Raw genomic sequence first — 20,929 nt, forward strand, 5'->3', positions numbered from 1 at the left:
TTCGTTTTAATATGCAGTAATTTGCAGAACAGCTGCCAGTGCTACAATTAATGAAGCAGAATTTAAGACTTCACAATATGGAATCAGGATCTTAATTAGCATCAACACTTTGACGTTCATTACACTTGTTTGGGGGGAAAGAAAAACAAGTATTTCTGGTACGTTTCACTGATCCCAAGACACCTTCAAATCTGGACATGATGGGGCCTGCCTCAGCTGATTTTTCCCAAACTTCATCAAAGTAGGTCAGAATCATTTGTCTCTGTTTCGGTAAAATACGGAAACTTCATCCAGTAGTAATGGCATCAGTTGGCCCCGGACGCCTGTGTCCTCAGGAATCTGGATACTGTACATATACGCAAAGCTGAGACAATCTTGGCCTGACCAGCTCTGTCTCAGACTTCAGACATTCCAGAACTAGTGTCACAGTGTTTACATTGTGTTGCTACTTATATTTTTTAATTGAGTTAAAATTATGTATGCAAAAAAAGATTTTGTATCACTCTCTAAAAAAGTAAAATTACTAGCAGTTGCTGTAAATGGGAGACAACCGCAAAATAATAATACAGGCCGGGCAGGGACCGAGCTAGTTTACCAGATAAAGGGTGTGTGACTTTAGGCCCCTCGTTCTCTGTTTGGGACATTGGTTAAGAACAGAAATGCAAGCACACAGATCTCAGTTGAGACTTTCTCCTTGAGACAGTCAGGAGCAAGCAACGGAGAAGGACTATATTCCCGTGGGCTTCAGCATCACTGACGGGACACTGGCTGCACACTCCAGGAACCCCAGTGTAACTGCCCTGCCACCATGGTTCAGGGGTTGCATTTATCTTTCTGGCTCCCAGATTTGTTTTTTATTTTAGTTTTTTGGTTTGATTAACTACATTTGTGACAATCAGAAAACTCAAGGAACTATAAACTGATCATCCTGGTTTTACTGAGATCTGACTACTGACAGTTTTTCCTCGTTAGCCCGTAGTAACCCATGTCAATCAGTTATTTCAGTTAACTTTTATAAGAATCTTTGTGAGCCAGATTCTCCACTTGCAAGATCTTTAAAGTGGATCCATTATTCCACCCCCCACCCGCCCTTTTAAAGCAGTTAGCCCACTGCCAAAAGGTTTTAGCAATTTAAAGTTGGAATTAGACTGCCTTTCTGGAGTCTAATTCCCAGGACACGTCCACATCAGAGAGAGATGGCACCAGTGCTAGGTAATTCCTCATGAGGACAGGACCAGCACTTCTGTGTTGCTGTCTGTGTGTGAACAGTTGGCTCTGGGCTCCTAACCACCTTCCTCACCGGCCTCCCAACCATTCAACTCGTGAGTAATGCCTATGCAAAAAAGCCGATAGGGATTCCTACAGGTTTAAGGGCTTGAATGGGAGTGGACTGAACGGGCAAGCAATAAAACAAATTATCATACCAAATAGCCGTAGCATTCTCTCGTAAGCCCCAACTCCACTCCACTCCAGTGGCCAGTTGTCAGAACAGAACAGAGTAACTAGAGAGGAGAGGCAATCAAAGGACCAGGGAGTTACAGCATTATGTGAATTCACCAGCAAGATGTACAGATCACTTGTATTTACATTGTTTTTATGGAACTAGGGGAATTAAAACTGATGATCTATTTTAAACACGTAAGCCATTGTTCACCTCTAATTTTTTATCTGACAAAATGAGCAGCTTAAATTCCGTGAAACAAATAAACACTTTGTAAAGTTTATGAAGAACTTTTTATTCTCAAAAAGCCATCACTGCTGCCGATTATGAAGCGGCAGTGCGTGTGCCTAGTTTATTAATGCTGTGCTGCTACAGTGAGCTCTTTTCTGTGCGATTGGGGAAATGACAGCTTAGCTAGTGTCACTGGTGGGGTTAGTCATGTTGTGTTGACTACATCCGGGGTGGATGGATGAACTACTACTCCGGGATGTAAAAGCTCAAGACTGTGGGAACCAAAAGCTCCTTTGTCCCAACGGGGCTAACTGGACACGGCAGTTTTACTCAGTTCTTAAGTTTCCACAACTACTTCGGCAACTCTGACATGGAAGCGTATAGCCACGTCCTTCTGTGTAGACATTTCTGATCTCTGTAGGCCTCTTGCACTGAAAGTTGGCCATGAAAGCACGTTTCCTCTCCTAGTTCCCAGTAAGTTCAGCACTTCCACCTTTGCCTTCATTATGGTCAAGTTCATTATCTTTGGTTGATGCACAGGTGTTGGCAGCTAGAAATACGTCATTTTACGTGATAGGGACACATAGAACGTGAGGCCAGCTCCTCTCATGGCACCTCCTCATTTCTAGGCCAAGAGTGAACAGGTGGTGAAAAGAATTACCCATGTACTGCAGACAGGTGTATTTGTGGACTCAGGTTTCAAGTTCACACAGATGCCACAACTCCTGTGTGTCCCGTGGGAACCAGGTGACAAGGGGAAGAAGGGAAGCCTCTGCCAGCTGTACTGAAGGGGCAGCAGGCGTCCACTTTATAAGCCACGATGAACACTGACAGCGCCCAGATCCAAGTATGGCTGTGGAGGAGGGATTCCGTTAAGGCAAACACTCCTTCACCAGAGAATCAGGACAAAAGCCACGCTTGGAAAATCCATTTGCCAAGAACTGGTTCACCCCACGTGTGAAGCTCTTTGCCATCCTGTTGAGAACACAGTCAGAGGCCAGGGATGGGCAGGTGTGGATGTGCAGGACTCCCCCGCTCCGTCCTGACCACCTGCAGCTCTGGTGGTCCCCCAGAGGCCCCCGCTCAGGCTCACCAGGAGGTAAGTGGCTGAGGACCAACAAGCAGGCTCGGCAGGGGTACTGGACGGACACTGAGAGCGGTCCTAAAGGAATGCCATGGAGGTAAAAAGACAAGTCTATACAAAAGTCTTTATTTTAACATTTAAAAGAAAGAATCACATGTTCATTCCGACAGCTTTACCAGACTGGGCCACCCGATAAGTTACACGCACACAGGGACTTGGAAAGTTATTGCACAGATTTTCAACGGGTCGAGTCAGGACCAAACAGCCGCCCTTCCCCACAGCCAGGCTGCGAGTCCTTCTTCCACAAGGACACCTTACTCAAAACAGGCTGCGGGGTGGCTGCACTTGAACCTTGCCTCCAGATTGATTATATCACCACAGCTACTCCCACTGCAGAGTGTCGTGTCTGCGGAGGTGGAGCTCTGAACTGGGAGGCCGAGCACTGCCTGCTCATAAACAGTATTTCCTGTAGCATCTCGACGGTGGGCAGGCAGCAGGGAGATACACCAGCAGCCTGTTCCAGGCAGATTATCAGCAGCCCTGTCTCGAGGATTTCTGCCCCCATAGATTCTTAAGATTGTTTGCTAGCTGATTCTTTTTTTTGACTACTCGATGGTTTTGAGTTTGCCGTGATCCAGGGGTGTTCAAGTACTTCTTTGAGGGTGGGCCGCTGGCTGGGAGTATGCTTCAGCAGTCTGGAAATGAGGTCCCTGGCTCCCTCTGGCACAAAGTCAGGGAATGTGAATTCCACCTGGGTAAGTGTACAATAAGTGACAGGGTCACAAACGTGGCTAAGAGAGAACAGGATAAATACTCAGATCGTAGCCTAAAGTCGAGGCTAGTAAGGAATGATGGGTCCTTTCTAGTGATGTCTTACCCGTGATATTCTTTTGTAGGTCTCTTGGTATGTGTTTGCCTCAAAAGGAGGCTTCCCAACTAGAAATTCATAGCAAAGCACCCCAAGGCTCCAGAGATCCACCTTCTCGTCATGCATCCGGCCTTCAATCATCTCAGGTGGCAAGTAGTCCAGGGTACCGCAGAGGGTGGTTCTCCTAAAAACGCAGGCAGGTTCAGGTTGACGTGCTTCTGTTTCTGATGCACAACAGCTGCTCAAAATCACCAACCATTACACTAACGTTGAGCGCTTTTCCTAGGCTAGATCCTGTGCTACGAGGCAGGTACTGTTATAAATCCCCACTTTTAGACAGGGAGATGTACAAGATCTCACAGCTAGCAATCAAGCTGCACTCCAAATCTGTCCAACTCCAGAACTTCCTTAAATGATATAAAATATAGGATTTAAAGTATCACCACTATAAAATTTTGTGGACAACTAGGGAAATTTGAACATGGACTAAATAGCAGATATTAATAAGGCTGTTAATTTTCTTAGGCGTGATAATGGTTGTGATTATACAGGACAATGTCCTTATTTTTAGGAGATGCACACTGAAGCACTCAAAGGACAAAGCACACTGTCTGCAACTTGTACGTAGACGACACACCCAACATGGCAAAACGTTAACAACTGTTTGAGTGTAGGCACTGGATCGACAGGTGACCAATGCAGCACGTCTGTATGTTGTTTTTATAATAGAGGTTGGAAACAAACATCAAAACAGGAGCAAAGACCATGCAGGTTTTGCTGGTTTACATCAGTTATTCTTTCCCTGGTGCCCAGTGAGCGCACAAATGCTCGCTCGACTGCATGGTGACCCAGGATTAAGGAGCTACCTCTCCAGACACCTAGCCTCTCATCACCACCGAGATTCAGGAGACGGCCCGAATCGGGGGGTTCTCAAATGACAGCACAATATCGAAGGAGCTCTTACAGTTACCAAGGTACGGGAGGCGAGAGAAGTGACCAACATTTACACAGTGTCCTCTTCAGAAAAGGATCAGCTACCTTTCCTGTCACGATGACACCACTGGGAGGGTTAAGGTACAGTTTAGCCCTGCGATGCCATGAAGCCAGGTGCCAACAGCTCCCACCCGTGGCAGACCACGAGACTTTTTTTTTTTTTTTTTTTTTTTTTTAACAGAGACTGCAGCAGCAGATTCAGTGCCTTGCTGGAAACAATTAGGAGTGGTCTGTAACAAAAACAAAGCTCCCCACACCCAATGGCATCTATTTTAGACTACACAATTTTTTTTCAACTGGCTTTAAGGTAATCTGGCTAAAACTTTTTAAAGACCTACCCCAAAGTTGACAGACTCTTACTGGTGGACGTATGCTTTTAAATGCCCTACTTCACATGTGGTTCCAAAAGCTCACTTAAACTCCACTTAAATTTTAAAAAGGAGAAAATGTTTTAGCTCTGTTGGCAAAGTTCACTTAAATTGTTTCATTACGTTGATCTCTCCACTTTAAGAGGAGACAGGAAAGGACTGTTCTGTTGACAGAGGACGAAAGAATTTTTACCCCCCCACCCTGAAAGCTCCATCCAAACCAGTTTGGTTCCTTTAAGTTCCCTGAAGAACTGTGCTCTTGGTTCTAGATCTTTGCAAGCGATGCCCTCAGAACCTTCCGTCTCCTGGTCCGGGAAACAGTGGAGTCTCCCTCACTCCAGTCAGTCAGGTGTTACTGCCCCCGTACACATGCTGCACTTCACCTGTCATACACTTGTCATGTCTTTTACTTATCTGTCCCCTCCATTAGTCTCTAAGGACATTACGCATCTTTTAACCCCAGGCTTGGGACAGGATAAACAGCCCAAAATGGCTGCAGGATAAAAATGTTCTTGAAGACACTAGTTTACTATCAGGCCTAAATCACACCAAAGTACGTGTGTCAGTTACCTGCCCCAACTCAGCACACATCTATACTTCACATATTTTACTATTTAGCTCACGATTGGCCCCTGGGCTTTTGCGAAACCAAACAAACAAGTTCCACGTCTGAAGTTACATACCTGGAGGATGGGGCATGTACTGACCACCCAAAATCTGCAATCTTAAGCTCTCCAGATGATCCAAGGAGCAGGTTCTCTGGCTTAATGTCTCTATGAATAACTCTCTTTGAATGACAGTAAGACAGGGCATTTGCCAATTCTGTGATATACTATTCAAAAAAAAAAGTATTGAAAATCTGTGTTTTAGATTTATATAACACAATTTTAGACATCTCTTCTGAAAGGAAACCCAACATAGATTTTAACATGTTTCGTAGATTTTTAAAGCCAAACTAGAGACAATGGATGACTCTACAAGAAAACAAACCAATTTAGTGTGCAGCATTCAGCACAAGGGATTCTGTGCTACGCTATTTGCTAACACAGCAGATGTGACATTGAAAGACAGGGAAACACCGAGACAGCACTACATCCCCACGTGGCAACATACGGCCCAGCAGCAATGAATTAAGACAATATTGAAAAACTGGTATAAATTAGGGAGTCAGACATGTAAACGGTTTTTAACATTTAAAACAAAAACGCTTAAGTACAGACCATTCCCATGTTTAAACCAAGGCCAATTTACAACAAGAGGATTTGTCTGAAGCTAAAACTTTACTCTAAGAGCACCGGAGGAAAAAATCCTGAACAATAACTAAGAGCAGTTGTCCTGGCATGTTAAGTAGTGAGCTAAATTTGGGGACACACTACATAGTAATTCATTAGTCAGCTTCAAAGTACACAAGCAAGTCAGTCCTTTCGTTCGTTTTGTTCACATTTCAACTAAAAGATCTAGCAAGCAGGTCCAGAATTTGCTTTAACATATAAATAAGAATGGTTTTACAGTATATATTTAGCTCTGACTTAAGTTAGAGAAGTGTCTGTTTCCCAAAAGTAATTCTAGACAGGACTGAACATTATTTTGTACCAAAAAAGGTGTACTAATGGGTGTACTAATGGTGTAGTACACCAAAAAAGGTGTACTAATGGGTAGAAACCAGATGTTATCGTCAGAAAGGTCATTTTTCATTATTTTCAGCCAAAGCCAGAGACCAAAATTTAGACCATAATAAACTGAAAGTGAAGGCAAAGAAAACTCGTCTCCTGCACCAAAGTTGGGTTGATGATGCCCTAGGAGCACACGTTACTATTCCGGAGGGCAACAGGCTGTCCCTGCTCAAACCTCGGCAAGAACCAGAGCTCTCTGGCACCCAACTCCCTCCACACCTCCCACATTAGATTGTGGGTACACGTAAAGGTCCCTAACACTTCTCTAGAATTAGTCTTATTTTAATTAATCAGAAAAGAAAAACAGGTGCGTGTATATATCTCCAAACTACTAAGGAATCTAGAAAGAACCAATCTTTTCTTTCAAATAGCTATCTGTTTACACCAAAGTAAACTCCATCTGGACTGAGGAAAACTGAGTACTACAAATATTAATTGCCAATTAAATAAGAAACTAGTTTGGTTAACTAATATTTAAAAAGCAAATAAAACAGATTTCTACTTATCCAAAGGGCAAATATTTAAGTTTAAAATAGTACGTCCTCGTTGCACAGACAGGACCAGAGGGCCATTCACCAATAGTGCTGTGATTTCATCAGAAGATAAAAGTAAAACCACCTGAACTTAATGCCATTTACATCAATGCCAAAAAGAAAATGAGTGTACATACTACCCAGAGACCTCCACTAAGAAACAGAACGAAGTAACCACCATTCAACAGGCCCATCATCGGCTAATTCAACAAAAAAAACAGCCCAAATTAAGACTCAGCTTCTTCAAACAATTTTCACACAATAAAGGAGAGTAGAGTTCGTTGGCGGAGGGTGGGGGGGGGGACAAAGACCTGATAATGTTGAACTTTATTAAGATTAAAAACATCTGCCCCTGAAAAACAGTTAAGAGAATGAAAACATGAGCCACAGACGAGGAGAAAACGTGATAAAGGACACGTATCACAAATACACACGAACACTTCAAACTCAGTAAGACAACAACAAAAATTTTTAATGGGCAAAAGATCTGAAGAAACACCTCAAAGATGATATACAGATGACAAATAAACACATGAAAAGATGCTCAACACTGTACGTCATTAGAGAACTGCAAATTAAAACTGAGGCACCACTCTACACCTACTGGAAAGACTGAAATCCAAAAGGCTCAACACCACCAGCTGCTGGTGAGGAGCAACAGGAACTCTCATTCGTGGGTGGGAAGGCCAAGATGGTATATCCATTTTGGAAGGCAGTTTAATAGTTTCTTGAAAGCTAAATGTAGTCTTTCCATACAAGCCAGCAATCGCACCCCTAAGTATTTACCCAGCCAGTTTGAAAACTTATGTCCCACAAAAACCTGCATGCAATTGTTTATAGCAGCTTTACTCGTAATCACTGAAAACTGGAAGAAACCAAGATGCCCTTCGGTAGGTGAAGAGATAATAATGGAATAGTACTCACCAATAAAAAGAAATGAGCTATCAAACCCTAAAAAGATACAGATGAATCTCAAATGCATACAGCTGTTTCCCACAGGGTAACTGGTTAACCATGCTACCACTACACGTGAACACTGGGATTGAACAGATAAATGGATGGCGGAGGGTGGAACCCAAGTTTCTCAATGTTGGGGTGGAGGTTACAGATAAGCAAGCGAGGAGGGTAAAATGATCCATGTGATAATGGACTCATGTTTTGCTTAATATAGATACAGATGGATAAATATAGAAATACTTTTAGATACATGCATTTACATGGATTACTATACACATATTTCCTTGCTCTCCGTCAGCTGAAAGCCTAGAAGTAATAACACTCAGTAGCAATGATCATATCCAGGGCCCAGATCTTGGTTTCTAATAACGCTTTCCAATAAAAGGAACCAAAGCTCCGTGGAGAAATAACGAATTCTAAGACTGGGATAGGAAATGTACAAGATGAAGCTGGAACATCTTATAGCACCAGAAAACAAGAAAGTGCTTTTACGTGCACGCACACACACAATAGGGACATATCCAAAGGACACAGGAACCACGAGAGGGCTCCCAGCGGCCAAAGCTGGAACAATGAGAGCAAAGTGGTATTAGGTTATACCCAAAGTATAAAATAATCCATGAGTCCATGTTAATAAATGATTGACTCCATTTTCTGACTATTTTAACATCATTTTGCCTTTGGTGTGGAGATTTGTTGTTGTTATATGTCTTCTATGTCTATGGATTAATTTTGTCTGGTGAATCAAAGGATTTATATCATTTATCAAATTTGGAAAATTCCCAGCCATTATCACTTCAAACATTACCTTCTGCCCCATTTCTTTATTATTTTTTCCTTCAGGATTACAAAATTTATTACTAAATATATATAAGAAGTAAACATTACTTCCAAATGTCAAAAATAAATAAATAAAAATGAGTTAAGTAAATAAATAATGGAGAATAGAGAAATATCTGGTACAGAATTCCAAATAACTTATGTCGATACCCTGCCCTATAGGAGATGAAACATAACCCCCCATGGGCTGTTCCTCTGAAAGGACAGAGCATGCAAAGGGAGAAAAAGAGTAACTTTACAGTGGAGAAACCTGACAAACACTACCTCAGCCAGGTGGTCAAGGCCGACACTCAGGGATGAGTCAGGTTAACAGCATGTATCCTTGATACGAGAATGCATTTTACCTCTGATCTTCCTCTCAAAACTCCGTGACCCTCATCTAATCATGAGAAACTAAAGAAATCTGAATGAAGTATGGATTTCAGTCAATAGTTATGTACCAATATTGGTTCATTAGTTATGACAACTGTACCACACTGATAAAATATAAATAGGAAAATCAGGTGTGTATTAATAGGAGAAAGTAAGTCTGTACTACCTTCAGTTATTCTATAAGTCTAAAACTAATCTAAAACAAATTTTTTCTTTTTTTTTTTTTTTTAAAGAGAGCAACTATACATTTCCACAGAAACAGCTGTGGAAACCAACCACAATATTCCATTTGGTACCTGATTTTATCTGTATATAAAAGGTACACCTAAGCTATTTTGATTTTTCCATTTCAAATATTTGATCTGATTAAGCTATCTTCCCATGAGACAAAACCCCCTCTATTATATAATGAAAGGTACACTGCTAGGTAGGACAGGTATAGAGGAAACAGAATTCGTCTGAACAAATGAAAACTTACAGTAGCAGTTCTCTGCTCATCAAACTTTGACAGTTTCTGAAGTTCTCTATAGACAGCTCCGAGGGGTGCATATTCCAGAATTAGGTAGACTCTGGTAGCATCATGGAAATAACCATACAGCCTGAGAATATTTGGATGCCTGCAACAAAGGACGAACACTCTAACACCTGGTTTTGGAGCTGATATGTCCTGAGTATCAAACAAATGCTCATGTGAAACCAGTGGTGAAAACTGCTGCTGGCCACAGATCCCACTTCAACCCCCCTTGAGAATTTGAAACTACAGACCCACTGTAAGAAAAAGATGTACACTGCTATCAATTTACACGCATTTCAAGGTATTAATGGACCTTGGGTTTAGTTAAGACTATTGTCTTACTTTAGGCCATCTATATTCTTAGGTGGGGAAAGAATTCAGATAAATATTAAGTCTCTGCAAATTGGAAAAAAAAAAAAGACATGGCATTCCCACAGTAGTTGAAACCCAAACAGCATGAGACAAACACAGGCAGCGTTCACGAATGGCATGGGGTATATGCTGCTGACAACTGTGGACAGCCGAGCACAGGCTATCTGGTCTTTTGTTTTGCTTTTTTTTTTTTTTTTTAATTCACTGAAAGCAAAAAGAAAAAGATCCACTGGCCAAAGTCAACCTGTAGGCTGCCAGTTTGCAACCTGAACTCAAAGGTATCATTCCCTTTAATTATCCACCAAAACAAAACAAAACAAGAACACCTCCAGTAAATTACTCCATCAACAAAACAAACCTTCTAGCAATGTTTCAGGACCACGGCACTTAAGTCTAGTGAATTTGGTCACTCCGCAGTACTACGGAGCCAGCCTTCTACAGAGAAGTCTACAATCATTTAACTCTTAAAGTTCTGTATGCCACTCTTCCTGGACATCAATCTGAAAACTTACCTAAGGTGGGACTGTATTTCTACTTCCCTCCTCAGCTGATGCTCAACTCCTGCTTTCTCCAACTGAGCTTTAAATAATACCTTAAGAGCCAGGATAAACTTGCTTTGTTTTTCTCTCGCCAAATAAACATTACCAAACTTTCCTTTACCCAGCGGGCGACCAATTTCAAAATCTTCCAAAGCCCACTGCCTTCTAGGAAAGAATTGAACATTTTAAAATGTGAAGAAAACACATCTTTTCTAACAATGTATATTAGTGAGTAGTAGACATCCTATAAACTTTATATTCAAAGTTGTATTGAGTACGTACCCTCTGCAAGAACCAAACCAATAACCACAATTAATGAGTCACCACAGACGTTAAGCCCCCCATGCCCCCACCCGCCATCAGCTGAGTGACTCTGTGACAAGGAACAACCTGGCCTGTTAGAGCTGAAGCACTCGCTGGGAAGGGCCCCAAGGCAGTACTATGGTCTGGAGCACAGATCTGTTAACAACAACACTTAGGACCGTAAGGAGGATGAGATGAGTAACTGGAGAGGGAAAATGCTGCAAAACCACCTGTGAGCCTCCTTCAAAGCAAGCACAGCCTCCACCACTCTGGTTAAGCGAGTGGGATGGAGCCCGCAGGGCAGTGGGGTGAGAACCATTGGATGTAGATTCTCAGAAAGCCTCCGGCAGGCGCTAGAGCAAAAAAGGCTGTGGATTCATTCCTGGCTCCTATCACATTCTAGAATCTAGACAGTTCAGAGACTGAGAGCAGGGGAAAATACAGCCAAACTTTATTATGAGGAACAAGTATAATAATTCTGTCAATACTTTCAAAATACCCAGACAGTCATGTATTAGTCCATAGCTCTGCAATAGGACCACATTTTGTTGTTGTTTTCTTTAACTTCCACCTCTTTACTAGAATAGAAAAAAGTATAGAAGCATAGATAAACCACATGTAGTAGTTACTTCTGAAGGTAGAGAGGAACTTTTGCTTCACACATTTCTGTAGCAGATTCATACAAGTCATTTCTAAATTTGGAAAGCAATAAGAAAAACGAGTCCCTAATAAACATCCATCATTAAAATTCCTTCTCCCTTTCTTTAAAGATTGGAAATTTGAAACTTCTATATTTTCTAAGTGAAAATACAGTATAAAGACCTATTTTAAAAGTGTTCCCATAACTAAATTTGCTATTAAATGGTGTATTCTAGTAGAATGATGGCACAGAACTCTGTAAACAAGATAAAACTTTACCTTTTTGATTCTTCATTTTTCTGTTTTGATGCTGCTTCCTTTTCAGGATTATTTCCTAGATAGAGTAAGTTAAAAACCTGTTTTTAGAATAACTATACAGAATAAGTTAGAAATCTTTGATTAGAGATGAATCAAAGAATAGCCACCAAAATATTAGTGTATGTCCAGAATGATAGATCTGAACTATTTCTAGTTTTATTTATTTATTTTTTTAAGAAAAAAGGGACTTCCCTGGTGGTCCAGTGGTAAAGAATTCGCCTTACAATGCAGGGGTTGCAAGTTCTATTCCCTGGTTGGGGAACTAAGATCCCACCTGCCGAGGGGCGACTAAGCCCATGTGCCACAACTACTGAGCTCGCACTCCTCAACTACAGAGCCCATGCGACCTGGAGCCCGTTCACCACTACTAGAGAAGAGAAAACCAGCGTGCTGCAACAAAAAGATCCCGCATGCCTCAACGAAGATCCCACATGCCAAAACTAAGACCCAATGCAGCCAAAATAAATAAATAATAAATAAAATATTTTTTAAAAAGACTACTTACTACACTGTAACCTCACTCCTGCTGTTTGAAGTCTTTATAGAACTTCGAGAGTAAAGACAAGCAGATACATATAGCTAGGCCCTTAGATAATCTCCTTGAAGCCTCAGTTTCTTTTCTTTTCTTTTTTTTTTTTTTTGGCGGTACGCAGGCCTCTCACTGTTGTGGCCTCTCCCATTGCGAAGCACAGGCTCCGGACGCACAGGCTCAGCGGCCATGGCTCACGGGCCCAGCCACTCCGCGGCACGCGGGATCTTCCCAGACCAGGGCACAAACCCGTGTCCCCTGCATCGGCAGGCGGACTCTCAACCACTGTGCCACCAGGGAAGCCCCCTGAAGCCTCAGTTTCTAAATGAAGAGCTTCTAAAGCATAATTACCAATCTTCCCATCCATTACAAGCTCCCACCTCATCACCTTTTCCCCAGGAGGTGGGCCAGCCAGCTGTCCATTTGCTACAGACAACATGCAACAAAACATAAGCCAACCACCACCCTCCTTCCACTGTCTTGGTGGCCAAGGGGAAATTACATGGGACATTTCCACTTGTCTATTTCCAGCACTTCAAACTCTTAACAGCAGCACATTTTGCTCTGGTCAGGTATTTGAATTCAGGCCTCAACTGGACTCTTCCCCTCCCTGGTTCACAATCTCAGTTAAGGCCACCAGTATAACCACCATCCCCATGTCCAGTTTATTGCCCAGTTCAGTCAAGTCTGCATCCTAAGTGAGCTCTCGGATTTGTCTGCACCACTCCATCCTGGCTGTCTTCAAATAAGTTAACACTTCAAAGTCTTAGCTTCCTCCTCCACAAAATCAAGTTAAAAACCATGGCTGCCTTTGTAGAGTGGTTACGAGGACAGAATGACACAACGCGGATGAAGGAAGCCTGCTGTGTGAGCGCTCACACCTGGTAAATGCTAACTATTAGCACCGACCCTGCTCTGCCTAGGTGAGGCTGCTGCCATATCAGCCCCAAACCACAATGGCTTCCCTCCTATCTGGTACCCCTGGGTTCAGCAATGCTACTCTCCAATTCATGCCCCACATTCAGATGAGCTTTCTATAAAGGCAAGTCAGCCCGTCCTCCGCTCAAAAACCTTTCAGCAGCTTCCCAGTGCACACGGGATAAAGCCCCACTCACCGCGGCCAGCAGTGCCCACCTCGACCTGACCTGGCCCGCCTCAGTCCACCCACTCCCCACGCCGGGCACTTCCCTCCAACCCCAGAACCCTGAAGTTGTTCAGCTCCAAGAGTACCTGCTACAAGAACCCCATCCCTCCCCTCCGCCCCTACTATGCAATCAAAGAACACGGCACTGGTGCTGTGTCCTCCCTGGCTGCCAACTCTTCCTTGAGGATGGGAGTCCAGCCTGGCCCACAGGAGACACAGGTACTTCACCCGGACACCAGATTCTCTCCCCATCCTCAGTAGAAAATGACGTAAAAGCTAGGGTTCCAAACAATAAACACACGTCTACACACTTGCTTTTTTAGCAACTAAAAAGAACGACTCTCCAACGAGCCTCAGAGCCCTGATTACCAGGTGCTGGGAGCTGGGGATGCTCGCTCTTTTGGGTATTACTCAGCGGCCTGGAGACAGGACGAGGGGCGCTGGCTGCCTGCGTCGGCTTCTGCTTCAGGGGCTGTACAGGTTTTTGGCTGGAGACAAGCTTTTGAACTTGTGAAGGAACACGCTGCGAGGAATTTGAAGGACACAAGACCCGCTGAGCCTGGCCACTGTTCGCAGACACCGGATTCTGAGAAGGAAATTGCTGAGTCACCGGAACACGTTTTGGGCCATCACCAAGTGGAACTGTAGTCTAGATGGGGGAGGAAAAAGGAACTTTATGGTCTCCATGAACGAAAGCTGAATATCATGAGAATATTCCAAAAGTTTGTTTTCCAATATAAGAAAATGAGTGTCACTCACTGATAAGACGTTAGGGGAAAGCGATTTTAATCAGCACTTCCAGAGCATACAGTCAGTATATGGCTGCAATACCTGAATGACACCGCCTCCCCTTCCCCAACACCCACCCCTAAAAAGCACGCCCCCATAAACAAATGTTCATGAACAAACTTTCATTGAAAAAAGGAGGCATTAAACACTAAGAATTCACAATGACTTGGGAATTATTACTTAGCAAGAAGCTGCAATTTGGAAACTTTATACCAAAATCCCAATTCCAATGACATTTCTTTGACAACACCTATGTTTAGAAAAAAGACTGAAAGAAATACAACAAAATATTCAACAGTGATTTTTTAAAAATTATTATTTATTTATTTTTGGCTGTGTTGGGTCTTCATTTCTGTGCAAGGGCTTTCTCTAGTTGCGGCGAGCAGGGGCCACTCTTCATCGCGGTGAGCAGGCCTCTCTTGTTGCAGAGCACAGGCTCCAGACGCGCAGGCTCAGTAGTTGTGGCGCACGGGCCTAGTTGCCTCGCGGCATGTGGAATCTTCCCAGACCAGGGCTCGAATCCGTGTCCCCTGCATTGGCAGGTGGATTCTCAACCACTGTGCCACCAGGGGAGCCCTCAACAGTGATTATCTTTGAGTAAAGAAGTTTTGGAGAATTTCTGTACTTGCCAGATTTTCCACAAAAGCTAATTACTTTTCTTTTTTTTACAATAATGACCACAGTTTTAATAGTCCAAAAAGCTAATTACTACTGATTTAGTAGTGTTTCAATTTCCAAGTGTTCAATACTGACAAAATGCATCTGAGGCAAAAGACAAAATAAACATAGGCTCTTCAAAAAGTTACTACCAGGGCTTCCCTGGGGGCGCAGTGGTTGAGAGTCCGCCTGCTGATGCAGGGGACATGGGTTCGTGCCCCGGTCCGGGAAGATCCCACATGCAGCGGAGCGGCTGGGCCCGTGAGCCATGGACGCTAAGCCTGCGTGTCCGGAGCCTGTGCTCCGCAACGGGAGAGGCCACAACAGTGAGAGGCCCACGTACCGCAAAAAAAAAAAAAAAAAAAAATTACTACCAAAATATATTATTTACATGCCTGTAAGTTGGATGTCACGAGTTTTTAAAATACTTAAATTCTAAGGCCCTGAGCTAATCAAACACAGGGCAGGGGGCACTTCCTCTAGCTTCAATGGAGGAAATTTCCTCATAAACAAGGAAACAGTGCCAGAAGAGAAGACTCAGAATCCATCACCAGCTTGCTAGTACAAGTGCTTTCCAAGAGAGGGTTTCCAACTTACAGGAAAAAGAGATTGCTTCTGAAATTAGCAGCATCCACAACACAGCAGACATTCAGGCAGCAAAAAACATTTTAAACATCAAGCAATTTTCTTTTTATGTATATTTATTTATTTATTTTTTGGCTATGTTGGGTCTTCATTGCGGCGCACAGCCTTTCTCTAGTTGCGGTGCACAGGCTTCTTATTGCGGTGGCTCCTCTTGCAGAGCACGGGCTCTAGAGCACAGGCTCAGTAGTTGTGGCGCACGGGCTCAGTTGCTCTGCGGCATGCGGGATCTTCCCGGACCAGGGCTTGAACCCGTGTCCCCTGCATTGTCAGGCGGATTCTTAACCACTGTGCCACCAGGGAAGTCCCTAGAGCAATTTTTTTAAATGATTTTTATCATCAGAGTTGAGAATCAAATACAGTGAACCAATTTAGCCTTTTTCTGGTTGGTCATTTTTACACTTTCAGCCAGTAAAAAAGGCTAAGTATCCATTTTTCAAAGATGAAGACTTCTAAAAACAAACCCCTCCCCTCAAAAAAAAAAAAAAAAGCAGTATTTATATTCTTCTAATTTCCTAGAAGGAAAAAAACCCAGGGATTACTTATATTAAAAGGATCTTTCTGTGAGAGACCCATTCACCTAACTGCTCCACAAATATTCATCAAATGCTAAGTAAGGGCCAGGGGGTCTCTCCTCCTGGATTCCAATCTACCCCAAGCTGAACTGAGCACCCCTCCTAGGAATTACTCAGGTTATATATATATATAGTATGGTACTGGCTCACACACCTACCCAGAAGGGCTCTAAGTTCTTTAAAGTCAAAGACCACATGCTTTTCACCGTTGTGATCCCTGCACCCGACACAGAACCTGGCTGCAATGCCCAGGAAATGCCCACTGAACTGCTGCTCGACATTCCTCTAAAGTGTGAGCAGAACCAACTACGGCAAAGAAATTAATTTCTGGAAAGCAAGGAAGTACAGGCAAGTGTTAAGCGCCTACTACGTACATCACTATCCTGCATGCAATGGAGCAATACAGATACTTAAACAGCTAACTGTAAGACAAAGCAGAGGAAATAAAAGTTACGGTGAAAGAAGCAACGAAGTGTTATTGAATGCGTAGAAAAATGACTAATTCCCACCCAGGAACATGGTAGAGGGATCTAAAGTTACAACCCAATGTAAAGGTAAAAAGAATTCTAGATTTTAAACCCAATCTCAAACAACTATACCCCAATAAAAAATAATAATAATATAAATAAATAATAAAATAAAACCCAATCTCCCTTTGGGTTTTATAAATGTGACTTGAGATTAAAGATTATTCGATTTACCTTAGGCCCCGAGATGCTGTTTTCTTTACATTTGTCCATGATGCCTGAAAAGAAAAAAGAGCCACCTCTAATTTGTAAAAATCCACCTGCTTCCAAGTGTTATGCTGGATGAGGGTTATAAATTCTGATGAAAGAGCCTCAACGTCACACAGAATTTTACATGTTTTGTCATCCAAATGAGGCTGATAAGGGAGCAGTGTTTTCTCGCCTGATACCACGTGCAGGCATGGGGCCTTCCCCCCACCTCACAAACTGCAGCCCGCCCCTCCCCCGATACTCAGACTTCACTCCTGAACCGCCCTGTCCTGCCCCATCATCTCTCTAACGGACCACTTCCATCACTGTACAAGCCAGCTTCCACACCTGCTGCCTTCAGAATAAAAAAGGTCCTCTTTACCCCAAAACTGACTCAAGCTATGACCACATCTCTGGCCTCCCCTTTCAACAGCAAAGCTCTGCAAGTCTCTACCACTTCCCTCACGCAGCCACAAGCTCCCTCCCACAGGGCTTTTATCCCCACCGCCAGCCCAGCTCCAGACTGACCCCTGCTGTTGCTAAACCGAAAGGTCAATTCTCGGCCTTCCTCTAACGTGCATTCCCTGCATTCCAGGGGATCCTGCACTTTTTCCACTCCTTTCTTCGCTTAGCTCGCAGATCTGTCTTCACCTCACTCCTGTCCCATCGCAACAGCCTTTGCTGATCAGCCTCACGCGTACCACCAATCTCAGTGTCTGGGGTGACTCTGGAATGGACTCTGCAGGTCTCCATCTACACCTGCCTACGGCCCCAGGACTCTGAACATCTTTAGCAAGAGAACTCGAATTTGCATCTCCTGCCCTCCCCTCTCCTGCGACTGCCAGGCTCTCTAACAACCTGCTCAGGATCCCCCAGGAAGGTCTGCCAGGCATCTCAACCCAACACACCAAATGAAACCTCCTCTCCGGCACACTTCTTTTCCCCTTTGCCATGGGGGTTGCCCAGAAACACTTCTTTCCCAACTACACTCACTCCTTCGGTGAGCTCATCCCGTCTCCTGGCTTTCAGTACCACCCACAGGCTGAGGATCCCCAAATTTCCATCGGAACTCTGACCACCTGGTAATCTGAGAGCATCTCAATGTTAAACTGTCCCCAACTGAAGTCCTGCTCCCTTCCCCACCCCCATCTCCGGCAACCCGCTCTCTCGGACGGCGGACTGGGCTGCCACCATCTCAGTAGACGGCAAATCCATCCTGCCAGTTGCTCAAGTCTAAAGTCTTAGCACAATCTTTTACACGGTTCTCCCTCAAACCCCTTATCTGATCCATCAGCATATCTTACAGGCTCTATCTTCAAAATCACTGCTCACAGCCGTTACTACTCCCACCTCATCAAACCACAATTTTCTCTCCCCACAATTATTTGCAAAAGGCTCCCCAATGGTCACTCTGCTTCCACCCTTCTCCCATTAAGTCCATTTTCAACACTGTGCCCAGTGATCCCATTAACAAGTCAGATATATGGTCCGTGGTTCATAGGCCCCTCATGGTTCCTCAACTCAAATTCAAAATCTTACTTGCACATATAGGCCTATAAAGTCTCACAGAATTGGATCTTGACCACCTCTGTGACCAGACCTCCTCTTCACTATTGCACACCAGCCATTCAGGGCTCCTCCCTTTCCCTGGCAGACAAGTCCCCTGCCACAGGGCCTTTGCACTTCCTGTTCCCTCTACCTATGAGGCTCCTCCCTAAAAGAGAAGTGTGGCTGTTCCTTCATTTCATTCATGCTGAGATGCCCCTTTCAGATCATCTCTCTTTTACTTAACACCTTACATAACATTATTTGTACTTGTTTACCTTCTGAGTCCCCAGACTCAAGATACCCCGCTATCTGCTCAGTATCTCTAAAGAAAGTAAGCTCCACAGGAGGAAGAGCTTAGTCCCATTTTGTTCACTGTTACCTCCCCAGAACATGCCTGGCACACAGTATGTACGCTCATCTTTTGGGACTGAATCAATCCATTAACAAAGCAGATCAGTAATAAAAAATAGTTTCTAACACTTAGGAAGTGTTAGAATCACTTCCTGTGAGTCAGGCACAACAACCTATGGAGTAAGTAGAACATAAACTCCAAGAAAGCAGAAACCTTTCTCTATATCTCTTACTCAGATGCTCCTTATACTCTAGAATCCAATCAGAAAGCACTCTTCAGCCCCACGCTTTCACATCCACTTTATAAGTAATCAAATAACTCCACCTCGAAGACGGGACCAGGCTAAAGAGCCTGGAGTCCTTATATCAAACAGCAATTTAGACATAATAGACAAAAAAGAAAAGGAAATACATTCTCCTTGAATTTCACACACGCTCTGATGCTCTCTTCACTCTCCCTAACAGTTACAAGCAGCAGACGCATGAGAGCACACAGACCAATGAACACTGATTGAACCGTCTTCAACAGAAGCTACAGACATTCACTCCAATGTAGTGCACTTTCCTTCTCAGGAAGAACGATAACAGAATGGAACATGATTCTGATCCAGAAATTCTGGAGAAAGTCGCAAGAAGACTGCTTCTCAGGCGATTCTGGCCTGCAGCCGAGTTCAGGAGTCACATGTCCAGACGACCCGCACAAGATCCCTGCAGTTCAAACCAGAGATCCTACTAAACAGCAAAACAGATTTAATAGCACTGTGGGTTGAGACTTTTCCTTCCTTCGTTAAACCTGCAAATGTCTGCACAGATGCAAGAGAGTGGAGAGGAAATGAGTATGTTGCTGACAAGCATTTAATTCAAAGAACTAGGAAGGTTAAGGATGAGAAGGAAACAGTGAAAGTCAAGGGTGATAGCTACACCTACATCAGGAGGACATTTGCTAGAAATGGAGACTTTCAGGCCCATCCCCAGACCTAACAACTAAATCCTGCATTTCAAAGACACCCCCAGATGACCAGTATGTGGCTGGGCTAGACCACTAGTTCTCAACGAAACATCAGAATCACCTGCAGAGCTTGATAAAAATACAGACACCTGAGTCCTACACGCAAGCGCTTCCGATCCCTTAGGTGGGTTCACATTTTTAACAAGGACGCTCAAGTAATCCCGATAAGGGTAGTTCAAGGTCTACGGTTTGAGAAGTACTGGCCCAGGAAGGCCTCTTTGAGGAAGTTATTTATTCACCCACTCATCCGTCCCGCCCGGACAAGGGCCTTTTCCGGCTAGTCTACCCAAAGTAGCCCCCGGTTCCTAGCGCCCTTCCCTAGTGGAAGTTATCTTGCTACTTCATCGTCTGTCTCCCCACCCCCCAGAACGTAAACTCCAAGACAGCAAAAACCTTCTGTACCTCCTTACCCAGGCTCTCACTGAACACGAGAATCCCATCAGAAAGCACCCCCCAGAGCCCCCCCACCACGCCACACAACCCAACGCACTCCAGGTGTTTAATAAACACCAGGCGGCATGTTACAGGGCGTCTGGGGACCCAGGAGCTGATGGGAGGGCGCTGGAAAAGCACGGGGAGACGCAGGGAGGAACTGGGGGACCAAGGGAGCCTTTCTCGCCCCGACCCTCCCCTCGCCGGCCCAGCGGCCCCAAAGTCCTCTTCCCTCCCACCCACCCCCAAAGGCCACCCAGGGTCCTCCCGCCCGCCTCACAGAGATGCCCCAGGTCTACGTACCTACAGCCTCCCACCTCCGACCCGAAGGCTCCGAGTCCTCCCAAGAGCTCGGCCGTTAGGAGGCAAAGTCTTCATTTTAAATAGGAGTTAAACCCTCGAACCCGAAAGCTGATTGGTCGGGGCTAGAGAGGCGCTGCATTTTCATTGGTTCAAAACCAACTCGACGGCTTGAGTCAAGGCCCGGCGGAG

At 44.1% G+C, this 20,929-nt stretch overlaps 1 protein-coding gene across 4 annotated transcripts; it reads right to left on the minus strand.

Moving 5' to 3' along the window:
* Window positions 1-2,861: 2,861 nt before the first annotated feature.
* On the minus strand, window positions 2,862-20,786 carry AURKA (aurora kinase A). Of its 4 annotated transcripts, none has more exons than XM_065893580.1 (9): window positions 20,741-20,786; window positions 17,083-17,126; window positions 14,088-14,367; window positions 12,007-12,061; window positions 10,759-10,950; window positions 9,839-9,977; window positions 5,669-5,817; window positions 3,634-3,808; window positions 2,862-3,507 (listed from the first exon to the last, which is right to left on the minus strand). In XM_065893580.1, exons 2-9 carry the CDS (start codon window positions 17,119-17,121, stop codon window positions 3,328-3,330), a joined length of 1,209 nt encoding a protein of 402 aa, XP_065749652.1. In that variant the 5' UTR covers window positions 17,122-17,126; window positions 20,741-20,786; the 3' UTR covers window positions 2,862-3,327. The 4 variants fall into 4 exon arrangements, with proteins under 4 accessions (XP_065749652.1, XP_065749655.1, XP_065749653.1 ...); XM_065893583.1 differs by lacking the exon at window positions 20,741-20,786 and adding an exon at window positions 17,233-17,269 and having other exon boundaries at window positions 3,214-3,507; XM_065893582.1 differs by lacking the exon at window positions 20,741-20,786 and adding an exon at window positions 12,795-12,801 and having other exon boundaries at window positions 3,328-3,507; window positions 14,299-14,367; window positions 17,083-17,121.
* Window positions 20,787-20,929: the final 143 nt, after the last annotated feature.

The sequence above is a fragment of the Phocoena phocoena genome, chromosome 15, assembly GCF_963924675.1.
Source record: "Phocoena phocoena chromosome 15, mPhoPho1.1, whole genome shotgun sequence".
NCBI lineage: Eukaryota > Metazoa > Chordata > Mammalia > Artiodactyla > Phocoenidae > Phocoena > Phocoena phocoena.